General features: G+C 48.4%; 1 protein-coding gene, 1 long non-coding RNA gene and 1 other non-coding gene across 3 annotated transcripts in view; 2 read left to right on the top strand and 1 right to left on the bottom strand.

Moving 5' to 3' along the window:
- Positions 1-4,365: 4,365 nt before the first annotated feature.
- LOC116412197 lies at positions 4,366-6,588 on the top strand. The gene is made up of 3 exons (XR_004223576.1): positions 4,366-4,470; positions 5,371-5,395; positions 6,573-6,588. It is a non-coding gene; the product is annotated as an uncharacterized LOC116412197 (long non-coding RNA).
- Positions 6,589-16,485: 9,897 nt separating this feature from the next.
- Positions 16,486-17,571, top strand: habp2. Its single transcript, XR_004223575.1, has 2 exons — positions 16,486-16,652; positions 16,733-17,571. It is a non-coding gene; the product is annotated as a hyaluronan binding protein 2 (transcript).
- A 72-nt stretch (positions 17,572-17,643) lies between these two features.
- Positions 17,644-20,252, bottom strand: part of nrap (nebulin related anchoring protein) — a 48,101-nt gene continuing 45,492 nt past the window's right edge. The window contains exon 42 of the mRNA XM_031905863.1: positions 17,644-18,260. Within this exon, the coding sequence (XP_031761723.1) occupies positions 18,162-18,260 (99 nt within the window). The 3' untranslated portion in view covers positions 17,644-18,161. The remainder of the gene's footprint in view (positions 18,261-20,252) is intronic.

Raw genomic sequence — 20,252 nt, 5'->3', positions numbered from 1 at the left:
CCCATAACAGCAATGTTCCAGGCCTTTAGATGTGCTCCCCAGCAGCCCCCCATCTTGGATCTTGTTAAGTATCGTCTGTGTGTCAGTGGCACTGCACATGCTCAAAGGGCTCTGGGCTGTTGGGGAGGAGCTAAGCTTAGGGGGTGTGGGAAATCATTAAAAAAGTTGTTAAAGGGTTGATTATCATTAAATTGGAATAAAGGTAGGGGGCAGTAGAGGGTAGGCCTATGTGCCCCCCTTAAAGAGCAGAACAGGGGCAGCCTGGGGCAACTCATGTTGGCAGGGAGACTGAGTGCCAAAGATTGGCAGTTTGCACCCATTTTTTGCACTTTTCCCATAAATGGCGCTAAATCCCTGGGACTGAGGGGTCAGTAAATTGTTGGGCCGAGCGTCACTACTCCGGGTCACAGGTCCGGCTGGAAAATCTGTAAAGACAAAACCCACCTGGATGTGAGGGCCCCCCCTGCAGGGAGGTGTGTGCCCCTCAGGGGGGCCCCTGTTCCCGGGGGTAGGTGACCAAGCGCAATCACCCACCCCAGAACGCTGGCGAGTCGGCACAGGCTCCGCTATACGGGGCTAATTCCTCCGCTTTCATCTGTTAATGACTCCCTTATCAGCCTCTCCCAGCAGCCCCAATGCATCAGCCGCAGAACGCGCAGCAAATAGGCCCCCCCAACCCACCAGGGAACTAATCAACCTCCAGAGATGTGGGGGGGGGGTAATAAATAAAATATCGCCTTGTTTTTCTCTTCTACCTTCATTGACACTTTCTAAAATAATATATAATTATAATATAATAAATATTTACAATATACAATTATATATTAACCAGCCCCCAACCCCCTGCCAGAGAGCTATAGTTCTACACGGCAAGGAGTTGTTGAGGTTGAATTTATATTTAATGGCTCATATTTTCCTTTATAATAATTTGTATTTGTTTATTCCTAGTTCTGCCACTAGGGGGAGCCTGCAGGGAAAGGCTATGACCAGAGGAAAGCCATGGAATATGGCATTGCTGTGAGAGTTCCCGATATCACTGGATCTGGCCAATCAGCATTCTTGTCTCCAGAAGTCACCTGGGAAACACCGGCCCCTTTGCAAAAAAATCTCCCCCCCCACTCGCTACCTGCTTGGGATGCGCCACTAGTTTATATATATATATAATGTATAAGGCAGGAGATGGCTGGGGGGGCACTGGGATACAGCGGGGGCTTCTGTATTTGAGGTTGCGCCCCAACTTGTCTCTTGAAATGGAAAGTAAAACGGGGCCCTGAGTTTGGCTCCAGCCATTGTGCGACCTGCCGGGGGTTGTACGTTATCCCTGTGTCTGTGGGACAGAACTGATTGTAGAATGTAAGCTCCTAGGGCACCGACTGTATGGTTATAGTCCTACTGTCTCCATCTTGCCCTACTGTCCCCATCTTGCCCTACTGTCTCCATCTTGCCCTACTGTCTCCATCTTGCCCTACTGTCTCCATCTTGTCCTACTGTCTCCATCTTGCCCTACTGTCTCCATCTTGCCCTACTGTCTCCATCTTGCCCTACTGTCTCCATCTTGCTCTACTGTCTCCATCTTGCCCTACTGTCTCCATCTTGTCCTACTGTCTCCGTCTTGTCCTACTGTCCCCATCTTGCCCTACTGTCTCCGTCTTGCCCTACTGTCTCCGTCTTGCCCTACTGTCTCCGTCTTGTCCTACTGTCTCCGTCTTGTCCTACTGTCTCCGTCTTGCTCTACTGTCTCCATCTTGCCCCTACTGTCTCCATCTTGTCCTACTGTCTCCATCTTGCCCTACTGTCTCCACCTTGCCCTACTGTCTCCATCTTTTCCTACTGTCTCCATCTTGCTCTACTGTCTCCATCTTGTCCTACTGTCTCCATGTTGTCCTACTGTCTCCATCTTGCTCTACTGTCTCCATCTTGCCCTACTGTCTCCATCTTGTCCTACTGTCTCCATCTTGCTCTACTGTCCCCATCTTGTCCTACTGTCTCCATCTTGCTCTACTGTTTCCATCTTGTCCTACTGTCTCCATCTTGTCCTACTGTCTCCATCTTGCCCTACTGTCTCCATCTTGTCCTACTGTCTCCATCTTGCCCTACTGTCTCCATCTTGCCCTACTGTCTCCATCTTGTCCTACTGTCTCCATCTTGCCCTACTGTCTCCATCTTGTTCTACTGTCTCCATCTTGCCCTACTGTCTCCATCTTGCCCCTACTGTCTCCATCTTGTCCTACTGTCTCCATCTTGTCCTACTGTCTCCATCTTGTCCTACTGTCTCCATCTTGCCCTACTGTCTCCATCTTGCCCTACTGTCTCCATCTTGCCCTACTGTCTCCATCTTGCTCTACTTTCTCCATCTTGCTCTACTGTCTCCATTTTGTCCTACTGTCTCCATCTTGCCCTACTGTCTCCATCTTGCCCTACTGTCTCCATCTTGCCCTACTGTCTCCATCTTGTCCTGCTGTCTCCATCTTGCCCTACTGTCTCCATCTTGCCCTACTGTCTCCATCTTGCCCTACTGTCTTCATCTTGTCCTACTGTCTCCATCTTGTCCTACTGTCTCCATCTTGTCCTACTGTCTCCATCTTGCTCTACTGTTTCCATCTTGTCCTACTGTCTCCATCTTGTCCTACTGTCTCCATCTTGCCCCTACTGTCTCCATCTTGTCCTACTGTCTCCATCTTGCCCTACTGTCTCCATCTTGCCCTACTGTCTCCATCTTGCCCTACTGTCCCCATCTTGCCCTACTGTCTCCATCTTGTTCTACTGTCTCCATCTTGCCCTACTGTCTCCATCTTGTCCTACTGTCTCCATCTTGCCCTACTGTCTCCATCTTGCCCTACTGTCTCCATCTTGCCCTACTGTCTCCATCTTGCCCTACTGTCTCCATCTTGCTCTACTGTCTCCATCTTGCTCTACTGTCTCCATTTTGTCCTACTGTCTCCATCTTGCCCTACTGTCTCCATCTTGCCCTACTGTCTCCATCTTGTCCTGCTGTCTCCATCTTGCCCTACTGTCTCCATCTTGCCCTACTGTCTCCATCTTGTCCTACTGTCTCCATCTTGCCCTACTGTCTCCATCTTGCCCTACTGTCTCCATCTTGCCCTACTGTCTCCATCTTGCCCTACTGTCTCCATCTTGCCCTACTGTCTCCATCTTGCCCTACTGTCTCCATCTTGCCCTACTGTCTCCGTCTTGCCCTACTGTCTCCGTCTTGTCCTACTGTCTCCGTCTTGCCCTACTGTCTCCATCTTGCCCTACTGTCTCCATCTTGCCCTACTGTCTCCATCTTGCCTTACTGTCTCCATCTTGCCCTACTGTCTCCATCTTGCCCTACTGTCTCCATCTTGCCCTACTGTCTCCATTCTGTCCTAATAAATTGGGAAAATATTAAATGAATGCACAGAGAGAGCTGGTTGGGCATTAGGGTAATGGGACCGTCAATATGAACTGGAGGGGGGTCTTGTCTTTGGAGGAGGAGATGGGTGACAATGTGAGGCCGGGACACACAACAAATAATGGGGGGCACTAAAAATTTAGTTTCTATTGTGACCCCCTCCCTTCTCAGAGCAGAGGAGTTAATTTTTACCCACAGGAAAAGGAAATAACAGGGTTGTTGCCCGCGACTGTAGCAGTTTTGGCCCTGGGGACACCTTGCTCTCCCCACATGGGATGCTCAAGAGTCACAACTGCCTTTACAATGTGGCCACTGACAGTTTATATAAATGGCCCAGTAAAGAACGGATCCCTCCATTATTTTATCAACAGACTCCTGCGCCAAAGGCAACTGACGGGTCGAGCAGAACTAACTGCCAGCAGCTTGTTTCCCTGTGTTGTACTGCCCTCTGGTGGGCTAATGTAGCGCCGCACTGTAACCTGCCCCAATATCCATTTATTCTGTCTGTCCCTTTCCCTTCCCTGCACTGCTGGTTCTGACTCCTGATACAACTCCCCAATATCCATTCATCCCTCATTCTCACTGGGTTTATAGTTATGTGTAACTGTCACTGTGTCTGTCCCTTTCCCTTCCCTGCACTGCTGGTTCTGACTCCTGATACAACTCCCCAATATCCATTCATCCCTCATTCTCACTGGGTTTATAGTTATGTGTAACTGTCACTGTGTCTGTCCCTTTCCCTTCCCTGCACTGCTGGTTCTGACTCCTGAGACACAAACAGAAATGGTTACAAAGCCCAAGTGTCAGTGGACTCAGGGTAACGGATCACAGGCCGGACCCCCCTTATCTATTACAAACATTCTCAGGAAGATACAAAAGGCCGGAGGGCTGGCGCTGGGGGGGGGGGGGGGCAGTCAGTGGAGGGGGGGGGTATTGGGGCAGGTTAATCTGTATGGGTTTAGCTAACAGAGACTCTGTACTGGGTATTTGGGCAGTGGAGTCGCTGGAACATGAGGTGCAACAAAATGTTTCTCCCCTTCATCTTCCTCCTCTCCCTGCGGCCGACTCTCCCGACTGTAAGTAACGGGGGGCCCGGCGCCCACTCCCTGCCGGCCCCCCAGCTCTGCTACTGTATTTACCCACAGGATTCCCTCTGCCCCGAACTCACCGAAATCTGCCCACATAGAATTTCTTGTAAAAATAGTAAAATCAGTAAAAAGTCAATTTGAGTCAAAATAGAAAATATTTTTTTGGGGGTAGAAATTGCCCTCCTTGTTCTGCTGAATGGGGATTAAAGGGGAAGCAAAGCGTAAAATGAGACATGAATGGAAAAGTCTGTGTTTAGGGGAAATGCATGCTGGGAAGGAGTGAGATATTGACATGGGGGGGGTGTATATCCTCGTCATCTATTGGGTTTATTATTATTACGGTGCCGCCCCCAGGCCCCGGTCATGTTATTATAATAGTAAATAAACTCCTCCTTTGCTGATGGTGAAATCCCCTCTCTTCATCTCCCCCTTTCCCATTGGACTGCAATGTCTTGTATTTTCCTGTTAAATCAATTCGGTCCCTTAATTAATTTAATTTAATGTACAGGGATCCTAGAATTTCACATCAATTTGTTGTTTTATATTTCGCATTTTATTCAACGTTCCTCCGGGAACTGGAGAGGAATTTTTCGCCAGGATTCGCTGTGAAATTCCGCATTTCGGCATTGCCAATAATGAAACTCTGGGATGGATGTCGCCGTTGCGGATCTGGAGATTATTTCATTCCTTATAGGGAGCCAATATGAGTAGTTCTGGGGGGTCACGGAACGTGTTCCTATTTATTGAGTTTATTGTGCGCTGCCCCCCCAGTAGATAATGAGCCCCAATGTTTGATATTTCGATTAACCATGATACTGTGATGATTACGACTTATTTTTTATTTGTGTTTCTAGTTCAGCTATAACTTTCCCCTCTCTCCCCCCACAGCACCCGCGCCATCACCGCACTCACGGTAATGAATTGTTAGCTCTTGTGCCCTTCAGCTGTGAGACTCTGCATTTCTATAGCAGAATCATCACTGTCTTGTCTCATTGATTTATAGTGTGTGTTGGGGGGTAGGATAGTGTTGGGGGGGTAGGATAGTGTTGGGAGGGGGTAGGATAGTGTTGGGAGGGTAGGATAGTGTTGGAATGGGGTAGGAAAGTGTTGGGAGGGGGTAGGATAGTGTTGGAGGGGGTAGGATAGTGTTGGGAGGGGGTAGGATAGTGTTGGGAGGGGGTAGGATAGTGTTAGGAGGGGGTAGGATAGTGTTGGGAGGGGGGTAGGATGGTGTTGGGAGGGGGTAGGATAGTGTTGGGGGGTAGGATAGTGTTGGGAGGGGGTAGGATAGTGTTGGGAGGGGGTAGGATAGTGTTGGGGGTAGGATAGTGTTGGGGGTAGGATAGTGTTGGGAGGGGGTAGGATAGTGTTGGGAGGGGTAGGATAGTGTTGGGGGTAGGATAGTGTTGGGGGTAGGATAGTGTGGGGTAGGATAGTGTTGGGGGTAGGATAGTGTTGGGGGGTAGGATAGTGTTGGGGGGTAGGATAGTGTTGGGAGGGGGTAGGATAGTGTTGGGGGGTAGGATAGAGGGGGTAGGATAGTGTTGGGAGGGGGTAGGATAGTGTTGGGGGGTAGATAGTGTGGGAGGGGGTAGGATAGTGTTGGGAGGGGTAGGATAGTGTTGGGAGGGGGTAGGATAGTGTTGGAGGGGTAGGATAGTGTTGGGAGGGGGTAGGATAGTGTAGGAGGGGGTAGGTTAGTGTTAGGAGGGGGTAGATAGTGTTGGAGGGGTGTAGGATAGTGTTGGGAGGGGGTAGGATAGTGTTGGGAGGGGTAGGATAGTGTTGGGAGGGGGTAGGATAGTGTTGGGAGGGGTAGGATAGTGTTGGGAGGGGGTAGGATAGTGTTAGGAGGGGGTAGGATAGTGTTAGGAGGGGTAGGATAGTGTTGGGAGGGGGTAGGATGGTGTTGGGAGGGGGTAGGAGCTGTGTTAGAATTAAAGGGGAAGCAAAATCACTCTCCATGTCACCATGTGTCTGATCGGCAATCCTGGTGCGGAGGTTTGGATCCCGCACAGCAATTACGATGTTTATTAGAAAATTGTTTTTGTGGGTTTCTGAAGTCCGCTTTGTGGTGCCCCCTAAGGGAGACTTGGCGCTTGGGGAGTTTTCTGGGAGCGGCGGCCTGGGCGGAGGTATGCTACCGCTGTCCCTTGGGTTGTGTTTCTAACACGCTCCTACCCCCTCGCACCTAATTATACCGACATGAACGCCAATCCGCGTTATCCGGCGCCGTTATTCTCTTCGACCAACGCTTTTATCCCTACCCTCCCATAACACTATCCTACCCCGCTCCTTAACACCTATATCCTACCCCTCGGAAGGCCAAATGCCTTTAACTTCACAGACAATTCTAGACAATTAATAATAATCTATGAATACCTACCATGTGCAGGCAGATCATTAGCTATAAACTTGCAACTCACTTGCAGCCCCAGCCACTGTACCCTCGCGGCACCCTACCAACGACCCGCGCAGATGGACTTTGTTGCCCACGGAGCATGACGACCCCTCACTGACATACAATAGGCCGGCCGGTGGGTAACATCATGTTCAAGGGGCAGGAACTAAACTTCTGAGAAGGGGGCTACATAATGTAGGCAGTGAGTTCGGGGTTGAATGCCTGAGGGCCACAGGAACGCCTCTTTAAATCTCACCCCCACGACCTTACCCCGTTTAACAAAGTAAAATATTCCTTGAGGTATGTGACCGCCTAATAATAATCTCGATCCCCGTCCAACCCCAAGCCCGATTCCTAAGTGCTCCGAGCTCCCTGCAGGAACGATGGGACCTGTGTCCAAACCGACCACCTCCCTAAACACTTAAAGGATCAGCAAACTGCCTCATCGCCTACGCTTGAATCTCTTCGCTTGCGAGCGCGCAAAAACTGCTTTGAGAAATGCTTCAAGTGGCAGGAGGAGCACTTTATATTACTAGCATTCCGTTCACTGATAGTAGTAAGTAGGAATATGAAAGGGTTACACTTGTGCCCTCTATACCTATCCTATACTGTCCGTTACTGTGTGATATAGACATATGGGGGTTACACTGTGCTAATATACTTTAATATCAGTTAACTGGCTGTAGTAATAGGCATACCGGCGGCTTCCACACAATAGACTGCTACTCTCATAACTATTCCATTACCCAAACGCTATTTACTGTGCTGTATAGGATACTGGCGGGCGGTTACACTGTGCTATTATACTCTCCAAATACAAGTTCATATCCTCTAGCTCGTGTATAGGATATGGGGGTTACACATCGCCCTATATATTCAATACAGTTAACTGTGTGTATAGGGATATGGGGGTTACGCCTTATACTATATACTTCAGTTTTATAATCATGCTGTGGTATATGGATATGGGCGCGTATACGACACTACTGCTGCCTATATACTTAAATACGCCAGTTCACGCTGCTGTTGGTATACTGATTTACTCTGGAGCCCGCAGTATCACTCACTGGTGCGCCTATATACTTATACACGCTCCCAAGAGCACTTATGTGGCTCGTTATAGGAATATGGGGGTTACACCCTATAGCATACTTCATATCTCAGTTCACTAGTGTGTATAGGACATATGGGGGTTACTGCGTGGCCTATAATAAAATTATACAGTTAATCCTACGTGTGTATAGGATATGGCGCGGTTCACGCACCTATATATTATAGCAGTTACTGATGTGTATAGGCTTCATGGGGTTTACACCTATCATATTTCCATACCCAGTTCTAAACTGTAGTGTATACTGGATATGCGGCGGTGTTACACTGTGCCTATACTCCTTATTACAGTTACTCCGATAGTCGTATAGGCAATAATCGGGGGTTACCTCGTGCCTATTCTATTAATACCAGTCTACCCTGTGATAAGCGTAATAGATCATGGGGAGTTCACATGCTAGTTTGCCTATTATATCTCATACTCCAGTTACTAAGCTAGTGTGTAATCACTGGATCACTTGAGGGGTTACACTCGTGCCTATCTATTAATACCAAGTTACATCTGTGATTGCTTAGGATATCGGGGGTTACATAACCGTGCACTATATATTATCACAGTTCCTAAGTGTGTCTGTATAGGATATGGGGGTTTACGATCCTATAAATACTCTATCTCAGTAATTACCAAGTCGTTGTGATATCGAGGACTATGGGGGTATTTACACTGTGCCATAATATATTATAACCAGTTACCTGCTGCTCTGTCATCAGGAATATGGACGGAGTTACACTGTGCCTAACTATATTATAAATGTCTACTGTGTAGTAATAAGGCATTATAGCGGCGTGGTGACACGCCTGCGCTAGTACAATATAGGATATGGGGCTGTAGACACCCGCTTGTGCTATCATATCCGGATATGGGCGGTGACACCCTGCTCCAGTACATAATACTGCGATCATATAGGGGGTGACAGTACTCTATAACATCCTCATTCCGCTGCAGCTATTACATCTCCCGTGCGACTGAGCATATAATCGTGCCATCATGGTAGAACTGCGTTCTCCACCGCAGGACTCTTCTCGCCAACACTCTAATCCTATTACAAGTGACGCCGGTGTGATTATCCCCTTACTCCTCCATCGAGAACCTAAACGCTGCAGCGCTTCGGGTGAGAGACAGACACTGGGGCTGGTGTCCGCGCTGCGCCGCGCTCTACAACAGAGGTGTGGCCCTCACCGCCCCAAATAGCTAACTTTGTCTACATTTTATACAGCCGAGAGTTTTCTTGCTCGCCAACTACCTGGCGATCTGGCGGCCTGCCATGACACACCCTTGTCAAACAAAGGCGTACTTGCAGTTACAGTCGATTGGACAACTCCCTGTTTCGGATGCACAATGCTCACTTGCACATCTCACAAAGGGAGAACTTCATGGCGAGGATTCGGTAACGTCTCTTAAGGGCCGTGCCCGGGCGTCATTCGCATCAGCCACTAATTAATCTTGGGCCCCTTACCCACGACCCGCCTGCCCAAATCACTTAACGTTCACTGCATTCTCTCCCCTCCCTTCGCAACACCTCATGCCCCAGCGCACTCAAGGTACTGCTACAACCAGCCCAAACATCAGGCCACATGAATACAGGGTGCCGTCCACAACGTCACGACAAGCCATCCACGGAATTGCGCGGTTCACACCTGTACCTCCACAACTGGCGTCACTCATACCTCCTCACTCAAAAGAGGGAAACTCAATCAAGCTTTTGATTTCTGGGATGGCAAGCCTATGAGGATGCGAGCAGAACACGAATCTGATGATACTTGTTCCTGGGCGTTATATATGCAAAATGCATACTGGGAAAGGTGGTCACAGTACACTTGGGGAGAGGGGGCAAGAGAGCTTTAGCGGGGTCCCTGTCTTGGTTTACTTGCTCTTCCAATGTCCCATGTGGCTCAATGAAATCCATCTACATAGAACCGTCTAGTGGCAATGGAGCCTAGGCTTGGAATATGCATGTTAATATGGGATAAAGTCAGCCAGGGACGGGTTGGGGTGGTGATGGCGGTGTAGGCGGGCGCGCGGAAAGTGAAAGTAAGGGCTCGCATGGAATGAGAGACATCCTAAGTGTTGATATCATGAGTTCTACTTGGTCCTATTTGGAGGCCGAAACAACTGGCTACGGAATATATTGGGAGGTTATCAACAATTTTAGAATATCCACCTTCTGAGCCTCTGGGTTCTTCTGACGTGTGCTGCTTGAATCTTGGAAGATTTGTTCAGCTGTTCCAGATTCTGATCCATCATAGTCTTTCAGTTGATATGATAGTCACTCTCAAAGTTCCTCCCTCAAGATCGTCCGCGACCAGTCTCCAACGGAGAATCCGCATGGATACCGACAATGTAAATGGAACCAGTGACCATCAATTGGGGAAGTACTCGGGAGTAAATTTGCCTTCTGGGTTGGAAATACAAAGAGTGAATATGATTGGAATGTTGAGGCTCAGGCGTTTCACGGGGAGGAAGACAGCGTCTTGGGTCCTAAATGAGCCGCGTAAGACTTAACATAGATCTGGCAACTTTCACATAAACACTCTTAGGTAATCATTTACTACTATGCCGGGAGTATTCAAGCTACGTGGCATCTGTCCCGACTAGAACCGTCGCTACGCTTAGGCAGCCATGTGATGTTGGGACACTGGACGTCTTGCCTCCAGGGTAAATGCTTATAGTCGGGGCTCATCCTCTGGATATAGATGAAGCGACTAATGGGGAATAGTTCTGCTACGAGGAGATCTGCTGGTACTAGGAAGACCGCATCGTCCGAACAGATCGCCCATGCGTGATTGACTGGCGTATCACAAGCTGGCATTCAACCCATCCTCTCCAGAAATGTTGAGTCCATAGTGGTCCATTGGGCAGAGAGCAGTGACGAGCGTAACAGTTATTAGTCTCCCGACAGCAGTGTTCCTTATGACCTTAGTAAATTAGGTTCGCGGGAAACTTCTACTACCTTTTATCACTTCTGGTCTGGTAGCACATGGGTTACCAATAAAGGTACATATCTCGCTAGTAACATTGTCCAAGGGTTGGAAAACTATGAACCAATGCTGCTCTTTCTGGGTGGAAGGGCAGTACATTCCCTCTATTGAGTGGTAGATTACAACTGTGATGTTTAAGTGAAAAATAAAACATCATAGAAAAGGGGTCAGTGCACGAGAAACTCAGTACCGCCAACCAGCACGATGGGCCAATACAGTTTTGGAGGTATCAAAGAACCAACCTCTGCTGCCCCACACAAGGCCAAGTCTGCACTCGTGAAATTGTCGTTAGTCGCGCAATTGGGCTACGCCAATAAGGTGGTCCGAGCACAATAAATCGGATTGCTCGGAAAATTTCATAGATCTCACAATTTTCAGATCATGTAAGGTGCGATATTTTTGAAGTTTGCAAATTGAGGAGAATGGAGGAGTATCACTAATTGGGAGCTTACAGATATTCTGCATTGGAGCTAATTAGAGCGATACCTTCTGCTTTATTGCGACAAGGAATCGCAGAATAGAGCGCGGCGAGAAACCTTGGGGAAATGGGGGTTGTTTGACGTTAATCAAGACTGATTAAGTGGGAAAGCGTGCGGGCTGGATTTGTGTGATGTTTAAAGCGTGACGTAAGCCGCCAAGAGCCGTGTTAGGAGCCATCCGCCGGTAGTCTCAATTCAAGATTGTACACTAGAGAGGGGGGAGGCTGATTATGACCATTAATGCTACATTCCCTTCCATTATAATCCCCACAATCTGCAATATGCAAACTAACTGAATCGCTTTGTGTTCTAGCCGAGTCATTAACAATTTGTCCCATACGGGCAGTTCTGCGGTGGTGCCGGCCACCTCAACTCAATATGCCCCAGCCAAACTCCGGTGCTCATTGACATCAATTTACTACACAATATAGCACTAACCCACCTACGCCACTCAAAGTCGCACGCCCTAGAGTGGTCCATTACTCAGGCCTGGGACCGCTTCAGCCATCAACAAGGTTACGCCATATCCATATGAGAACATTGAGGGTAATACATGTCACCCCCGCTATACCTGTTTCCACCAGGGGTACCTGCATTTCCAGCCGCGTACTAACACAATAAGCTACTCACTTCCTCAAATCCCACCCCTTAACTTCGGGCCATTCAGGGGCTGGTGCCCTTAGCCCATAACAAATAGGTTACTATGATTATTAACTAGACCGGATTGGCTGGTAATCAGGTCATTCCCGCCCCTGCTGATATAGTTAGCAGGGTACCACCATTTCAGCAGGACAGGGACAAAAATAGAGGACTGGGGCCACATCACTTCTCTACCCCAAACAGCAAATCATACTCTTTCCTATTTTGACTTCTAACTGCGACTATACCAGGCTGGGGTGCAGCGTTACGCTCGGGTATAACAATGGGTTTAGCACACGTGAATATTATTATTGTGAAACACTCGAGAGAGTAAAACAGTCTACCTCATCGCCGCTATAGTTCCAGGGTACACGGGATCACAATAAGTCTCCTCGCAGCTGCGTTCGGGCGGGCCAAAAGTCCCCCCTAACTTGGACCTGGCGCAGAGCTCTGGGCGCGCCCTCTTGTAGCCCCATAGAGACAATGGTTACCAGTAACTAGTAGTGGACGAGGAACGATTGTTGGGTAGGGGTCACGCCCGGCCGCTAATAGGGGGTTGACTCAGGGTACCGGCCGCAGGGCACGGGAGAATACGCACTCACGCCCCACAATCCGCGTTCCCCTAACTGGCCTTACAGGTCCTTGGGGCCGGGCTATAAGGCCATAGGACAAGGCTTACGACGAGTGTAGTAAGAGGGAAACAGGTAATGGAAGTGAACAGTCACCGGGAGAAAACACCGCTTATTGGTTGTGCGGGCTCAGCCTGCAATGGGCACTAATATACAGCCACACGTCACCAGAATCCACCTCCCTAACTGGCCTCTCCAGCGCTGGCGCCCCTTAGCCCAATAATTAAGGTTTACAGATATATAGAAACATTGGGGTAAGCAGTACCCACACATCAGCTATATAGCATGTACCATGGGGTACCGTGGCACAAGAGGGATATTGCACTTAGCTGTCTAGCCTACACCACTCCACCCCTATTAACCTGGCACTTGCAAGGCTGGGCCGCCTCTTTAGCCCATAACAAGGATACACGATATGACTACAGAAAATTACCCCCAATTGGGGTAACAGTCCCCTTCTGATTGCAGATCTGGACTGACCTCGCCCCCCCCCGCCCGCTGTCGAGAGAGCCTACTAAAGCCCGACAGCCCAGCAGAACGGATAAGTCCGCACTGTGGTTCTCGAGCGCTCATTTTTCCCTAGTGAAGCACCGCGTGTAGTATAACCATAGAGTAATGTCCTGTACCTCACAACTGTGTGGGGTTATCAGAAGAGTCGTGGTGCTTGCGACCCCGCGGTGAATGCATTTGTGGAACAAGGACACTGCCTGGGGGTCAAGCATACCCCATGGCTCTGTTGTGGGAGCATCTGCTACACGCTATAAAAGTCCGCAGTTCGCACGTATCCTGTCGTACATTAGAGTGCTGCTGGTTGGTGCACCTTGAAATAGGCTGAGTGCTATGGTAACTTCTGGCTTGCGGCTCTGAGTTTTGTGTCTGACTACTTGATAGGTTACAGAGATAAAGGGGCAGAAGACGTCGTCATGTAGGCTGAGACACGCAAGGGAAGACAGGTAGCCGGACAGTCGCATAAACGGGGGTGTGCAAATAATAGGCCTATGCAAGGTCAACTAGCTAATGTGAGCCAAATGGCACGCCTACGTCTGTAGTTATCGCCAGCCGGAGGATATACGAAGATGCGATAAATTTGGAGGTAGTGTGCTTGTGTAAGAAGAGCAGGAAGTTCTGGCAAAAGACAGCAGAGTGCCTCCATGGAGGAGAGCGTTTGAATAGTGCGGAATGGGGTAACAGTATTGCTTCATAGTGGACAGATTAAAGCACTCTATTATGGAGACCGGTCTACCAGTTTCCTAATAACAGACCATTCGGAGTTAGCCAGAGAGATGAGATGGAGTGAGGTGAGATGGGGGGTAATGTGTGGAGTCTCGGAGTTGAGATGAGGTGCTGATGGATGTGTGAGTTGCCAGGGGATCCAAGCATTGGGCTGCCGCATGCTTCATCCGTGCAGGGACAAAGCCTCATCACTGGAAAGGGCTCAAGTATTTGACTGACAGAGTCTAATCATAACTGGGCCATACATTTGAGAGAGGCCAGGAAGCTTTACATAGGAGCCAGGTAGAGGACGCCTACCTTAGCCACAAGAGACCTACATAGTTAGTGGTTAGTTAAGTTTGAGGCGTGAGCAGGATGATCAGGTAGACGACTAGCATATACGCTGGCAGTTAGTTCTGCTCCGACCCGCAGATCGCTCTGTGCTCTTCGAGCGCAGGGACCCTATGAGCTCTGATTGGACTTCTGCATTAACAATGCTAGAGAAGATGGAGGCAGAATCCGACAGTTACTTTGTCGTGGCTAGCCACAGAATCCCGTCTATGATGATATGAAGACAAGGCCTGCGCTTTTGCCCCAAAGAGTCGGGACGGACACATATTTGGTCATCAAAGGCAGGGGAAGTCCGTTGCGTGATCTCCTCTGGAGCACGTGCCACTCCAGTGGTGAAAGAAGGTGAGAGCAGAAGTTGGGGTGCATAGATCACTTACGGCCAAGAGTAGTGTCCCAAGAGTTCTTGACCACTCGGAACAACCAGTCGCGCGGCAACACTAAACCAGTGTCCATATATGTTCCCTTTTCCATTGCCTGCCGAGTGTTGGGATGTCTCCACACACAGAAATTTAATGGGCATCGACTGTCTGCTGTAGCATGTTATAGAATCAAATGTGGGAGGGGGGTCCCCCCCCCCACCACCTTATAAGTTTGTGAAAAAGTTGTGGCTAAATTTTTAGGACAAAACCAAGCAAAATTGTACTAGAGAGTTTGGGGTCAAGACCCAAAATTAACAAAGTAATCTTCAGAGGAAAGTGTGAGAGGTGGCACTCTGGTGCCATCTCCGGCCTTCATAACTGTCTCACTCCTCGGCAACGTCTTCATGCATAAGGCGAACATTGCCGACATTTCCAGTATTTTAGCGCGAGTTTCAAACCGGCAAAATTAATTATCTCGGAACAAGCTTCCCGCTTGACATTGTGCCTTTTTAATTTATTTTTCTCATGTTCATACTTGTGTACTATCTTTGTCGCACAAGTAAATGATTGTGGAAGTATTTTGAGGAACATTAGGTAAGTGGGAAGATAGTTGAGGATAGGAAACAGTTAGATGCAGGATGGTTAGACTGTGGGAAAGAGGCACGACAGCTAGGTGCATGGCGAACGCAATTGGTGACAGAGGCTTGAATGGGTGCAGATGAGTTCACGTTAGCGTGATCCACGGAAGACCAGTAGACAGGAGGAGCAGTTAGGGGCAAGACGGAGACAGTAGGGCAGATGGAGACAGTAGGGAAGATGGAGACAGTAGGTGCAGATGGAAGACAGTAGGGCAAGCACTTGCAAGCACTGGGCTGATAAATCTGAGAACGGCAGCATGGAGTCATGATTGTAGGTCTGACAGATGGAGACAGTAAGAGATGGGAGCATAGTCCTATGGAGAACAGCTACGCGCAACGCAAGGATGTGTGAGAACAGTGAGGTGCAGCGATGGCACGGCAGTTAGGTGGTCAAGATGGATGAGCAGCATAGAAGTACGAGCACCCAGTACTGAGTTATAGATCGAGTTTTTCTAAGCTGGTGGGATAAATATTTTATGTAGAGAGAACTCGAAATGTGTCTGAAAAGATGGAAGAAGTTTGAAAAAAAAATGTATATGGTAGCAATAATGAAATGCACTGACCTTAAGTGTCCCAAGTGTCATTGGAGACAGTATTGCTACGCAAGATTTGGAGGGAGGAACCAGTTATAGGCAGTATATAGCGAGCTAGGTCAGGGAAGGCAAATCTGTATTGCGTTGAGACCAAGATTATGGTTGTAATGGTCATTTTGTGCCTTTAAGGTTACAGTTGGTGGCAGGGGAAGACAGATAGGAAAACTAATGAGTTTTGGATGAAGGTTAGTGTTGCATGCAAGTGAATTGGTATTGTGACAGGTAGATAACAGAGTGGTAGATGAAGAATGTGGTCTAAGTATAGGAAAGAGGTCTGCGAGATGTATGGTGTTGGCACTGACATTTGTTTTGTTAATTAGTATTAGGGAAGAATCTGCACTGACCTTGCTGTTGGGCGGCTATAACATGGCGACTCCTAGCTCCCATTGGCTTCTATAGAAACTCGCATGGCGAATTCCTTATGTTTGCGGTTTTTTTGCGCTTAATAAATACCGGATTCAATTTTTTTTGGCGCCATAACTCAAATTGGAGTTTTTTAAGCGCAAAAAAACTCAAAATCAATTAAAAAAAATTCAAACTTGACCGTCAAGAAATCACCCCCAAAATATTTTTTGTATGTTTTTACATATACATCAACCAATAGGAATCCGTGCATTTACTTGTGTTTCCTTTCCAGAAGATTCCCCGTCGCAGCTCCTGGAGGCCACCGTCCAGCTCATCTCGGAGGCCAACTGCTCCCAACCCAAATCCTACGGGAAACACATAGACGGCAGCATGCTGTGCGCGGGGTTGGCGCAGGGGGGAGTCGACTCGTGCCAGGTAGGTGCCAAGTTAATGCCCCCAGTTGCCCCTCACTAGATGTTCCTCATGAAAGTTTCAATGTATTTATTATTTTCCAGGGAGATTCTGGGGGTCCCCTGACCTGCGAGCGCAAGGGCGTTTCTTACATTGCGGGGGTCGTCAGTTGGGGTGAGGGGTGTGGCCTTAAAGACAAGCCAGGCGTGTACGCCCACACCTACCGCTTTGTCCAATGGATACAGAATATCATGAGGACCAAATAGTCCGTGGGGTTTGTTTCTGCCGCTATACAGCCGCGGGGGAGGGGACAGCCTGTCATTGGTCGATATCGTAGCACATTAGCATAGCAGAACGTCCTACTCTCAAAGCTCATTGGGCGTCTACTTCCTTTTGGGGCACCACAGATCCAAAGGGGCAATTTATAATAAGGCTGAAATAAAAATTCCATTGTTTATAAAGGATTTTCTCCTTAAAACAAAATTGGGATGAATTTTGGTTCTTGCCCCAAGCTGAAAAGTAGAAAAAATAATTTTCTTATAAAAATGAGTGAAAATCCAATGGAATATTCTATCTCATTAAACAGAGGGGAGGGGGCAGTTTCAACACTGGGAAAATAGCACCTCATTGGTTTGCTCAATCTCACCCTTATATAAATAGGGTTGGTGCCCCTTTGTGGCGCCCTGCGGGGTTGCGCCCATTCATATACAGGAAGTTGTGTTATATGGGGGCGGGGTTATAATATATATAAGGGGTCTAATCGCTGGAATGAGAGATTTATATCAGGGGCAAATCATGGAATTACGGAGACTACGGAAAGTCTGTGGGATCAGAAACGGGCCGTGGAAATGATATAAATATTATATATTAAATGTTTATCCGGATTGTGATAAAATAAACATTATTATTGTATTATTGTGTTTTTGCGCTATAATCCCTACAAGACCTGTTCCTATTGGCTCTTTTATAACATCTTTTACATATTCCGTCGGCGCTAAAATAAAATTCCCGGATCTCGAATGGAGTCGCGTTTATTCCGTACAAACGATTCTACAAAGAAGCCCAAATCTCGTGTATAAAAACTGATCCTGCAGTCGCTCGAGCTCCGATATACGTGACAAACAAACACAGGGGGGTGTCGGCTCTGCAAGGTCAGACTCACCGGCGATCCCGGTACAATGGAAACACTACCAGTCAAGGAAATGCTATTAAACTACACTGGGGGGGCAATTAAATGTAAAGAAACCAAGGGGGGCAGTTTATATGTGGCATTAACAGCATAACTGACTAGTTCCCCACTAGTAATACTATTATATAGAACCCCCACACATTCTACCACATTCTGCCTCCTGCGGTGGCCCAAAGTAGGGCAAAGCAGGGGGGGCAGTTTAGGACGTTCCTTGTGCACGGGGGCAGAATAACCCAGGCAGTCATGATAAATACCCTGAGTTACACACAAACATAGCAGGAGCTGCCCCGTTCCTTTCTATCTGCCCCGGGGAATTCCCAAGCGATCGGACCGGCACCAAATGTTCATTTTTTTTTTGCCAGAATTTTCTTCCTCTTCACCTGAAGGATCTCGGAGGCATCGGGATTAACATCGCTGTGTGGGGACTGGTACCCCGTCTCGTCCTAGAACCAGAACATTCATTGTAACATCACATGGGGCAGCCCAGCCAATGGGAAATGCAACATTCATTTAATTTATTATACTGCACTTTCCCCTGTCTCTGCCCCTATATATGAGGTACCTACCTAGTGCTACCAACCCCTATTTCTGTAGGGAAATGAGAGCAGGGCAGGCAGTAACCCTTCCAACACTTTCCCCTGTCTCTGCCCCTATATATTAGGTACCTACCTAGTGCTACCAACCCCTATTTCTGTAGGGAAATGAGAGCAGGGCAGGCAGTAACCCTTCCAACACTTTCCCCTGTCTCTGCCCCTATATATTAGGTACCTACCTAGTGCTACCAACCCTATTTCTGTAGGGAAATGAGAGCAGGGCAGGCAGTAACCCTTCCAACACTTTCCCCTGTCTCTGCCCCTATATATTAGGTACCTACCTAGTGCTACCAACCCCTATTTCTGTAGGGAAATGAGAGCAGGGCAGGCAGTAACCCTTCCAACACTTTCCCCTGTCTCTGCCCCTATATATTAGGTACCTACCTAGTGCTACCAACCCCTATTTCTGTAGGGAAATGAGAGCAGGGCAGGCAGTAACCCTTCCAACACTTTCCCCTGTCTCTGCCCCTATATATTAGGTACCTACCTAGTGCTACCAACCCTATTTCTGTAGGGAATGAGAGCAGGGCAGGCAGTAACCCTTCCAACAACTTTCCCCTGTCTCTGCCCCTATATATTAGGTACCTACCTAGTGCTACCCAACCCCTATTTCTGTAGGGAAATGAGAGCAGGGCAGGCAGTAAACCCTTCCAACACTTTCCCCTGTCTCTGCCCCTATATATTAGGTACCCTACCTAGTGCTACCAACCCTATTTCTGTAGGGAAATGAGAGCAGGGCAGGCAGTAACCCTTCCAACACTTTCCCCTGTCTCTGCCCTATATATTAGGTACCTACCTAGTGCTACCAACCCCTATTTGTGTAGGGAAATGAGAGCAGGGCAGGCAGTAACCCTTCCAACACTTTCCCCTGTCTCTGCCCCTATATATTAGGTACCTACCTAGTGCTACCAACCCCTATTTCTGTAGGGAAATGAGAGCAGGGCAGGCAGTAACCCTTCCAACACTTTCCCCTGTCTCTGCCCTATATATTAGGTACCTACCTAGTGCTACCAACCCCTATTTCTGTAGGGAAATGAGAGGCAGGGCAGGCAGTAACCCTTCCAACACTTCCCCTGTCTCTGCCCCTATATATTAGGTACCTACCTAGTGCTACCAACCCCTATTTCTGTAGGGAAATGAGAGCAGGGCAGGCAGTAACCCTTCCAACACTTTCCCCTGTCTCTGCCCCTATATATTAGGTACCTACCTAGTGCTACCAACCCCTATTTCTGTAGGGAAATGAGAGCAGGGCAGGCAGTAACCCTTCCAACACTTTTTACCCCCCTAATATATTCTCTGATAGTGACACTGACGGGTGAGATTAAAGTGAATAAATCATCAAACCCCCGCCCCCCCCCCCCAGTAGCTGCAGGATTATAATGTTTGAGTCAGACCCTGGGTAGATCTATATTCCCAATTAAGATTTCATGCATTCATATATTTTGTTTACATTAAATCCCCCCCCCCCCCACATGTGACCCCCATGGCTTGGGGTAACCCCTGACTGCTCCAGAGCTCAAACACCCAATCTTTTGCTTAATGCAAAATGGCGGCTCCAAGCACCTTGACCCAATGAGGCACCCAAGGTACTGACCCGGAACTTTCCCCCCGCGCTATGAGAATGGCGGCCCCCCCGCTCTCAGTGTGGGGGTTATAAAACTTTCAGAACCAGAACATGAGAAGGGATTTGCCTTTAGATCTCGCAGTCACCACAATAATGGGACACAGCACTGTACTGGGGGGGGGGGGGGGGGGGCTCATCAAAGGCACCAATTGCCTCCGGGCATCTCTCCATTCTGTGCATTCATTCCCCCACGATCTTATTTAAAGTATAAGCTTTAA

The sequence above is a fragment of the Xenopus tropicalis genome, chromosome 7, assembly GCF_000004195.4.
Source record: "Xenopus tropicalis strain Nigerian chromosome 7, UCB_Xtro_10.0, whole genome shotgun sequence".
NCBI lineage: Eukaryota > Metazoa > Chordata > Amphibia > Anura > Pipidae > Xenopus > Xenopus tropicalis.
The sequence above is the reverse complement of the archived record's forward strand: the minus strand, read 5'-3'. Positions and strand labels throughout refer to the sequence as shown.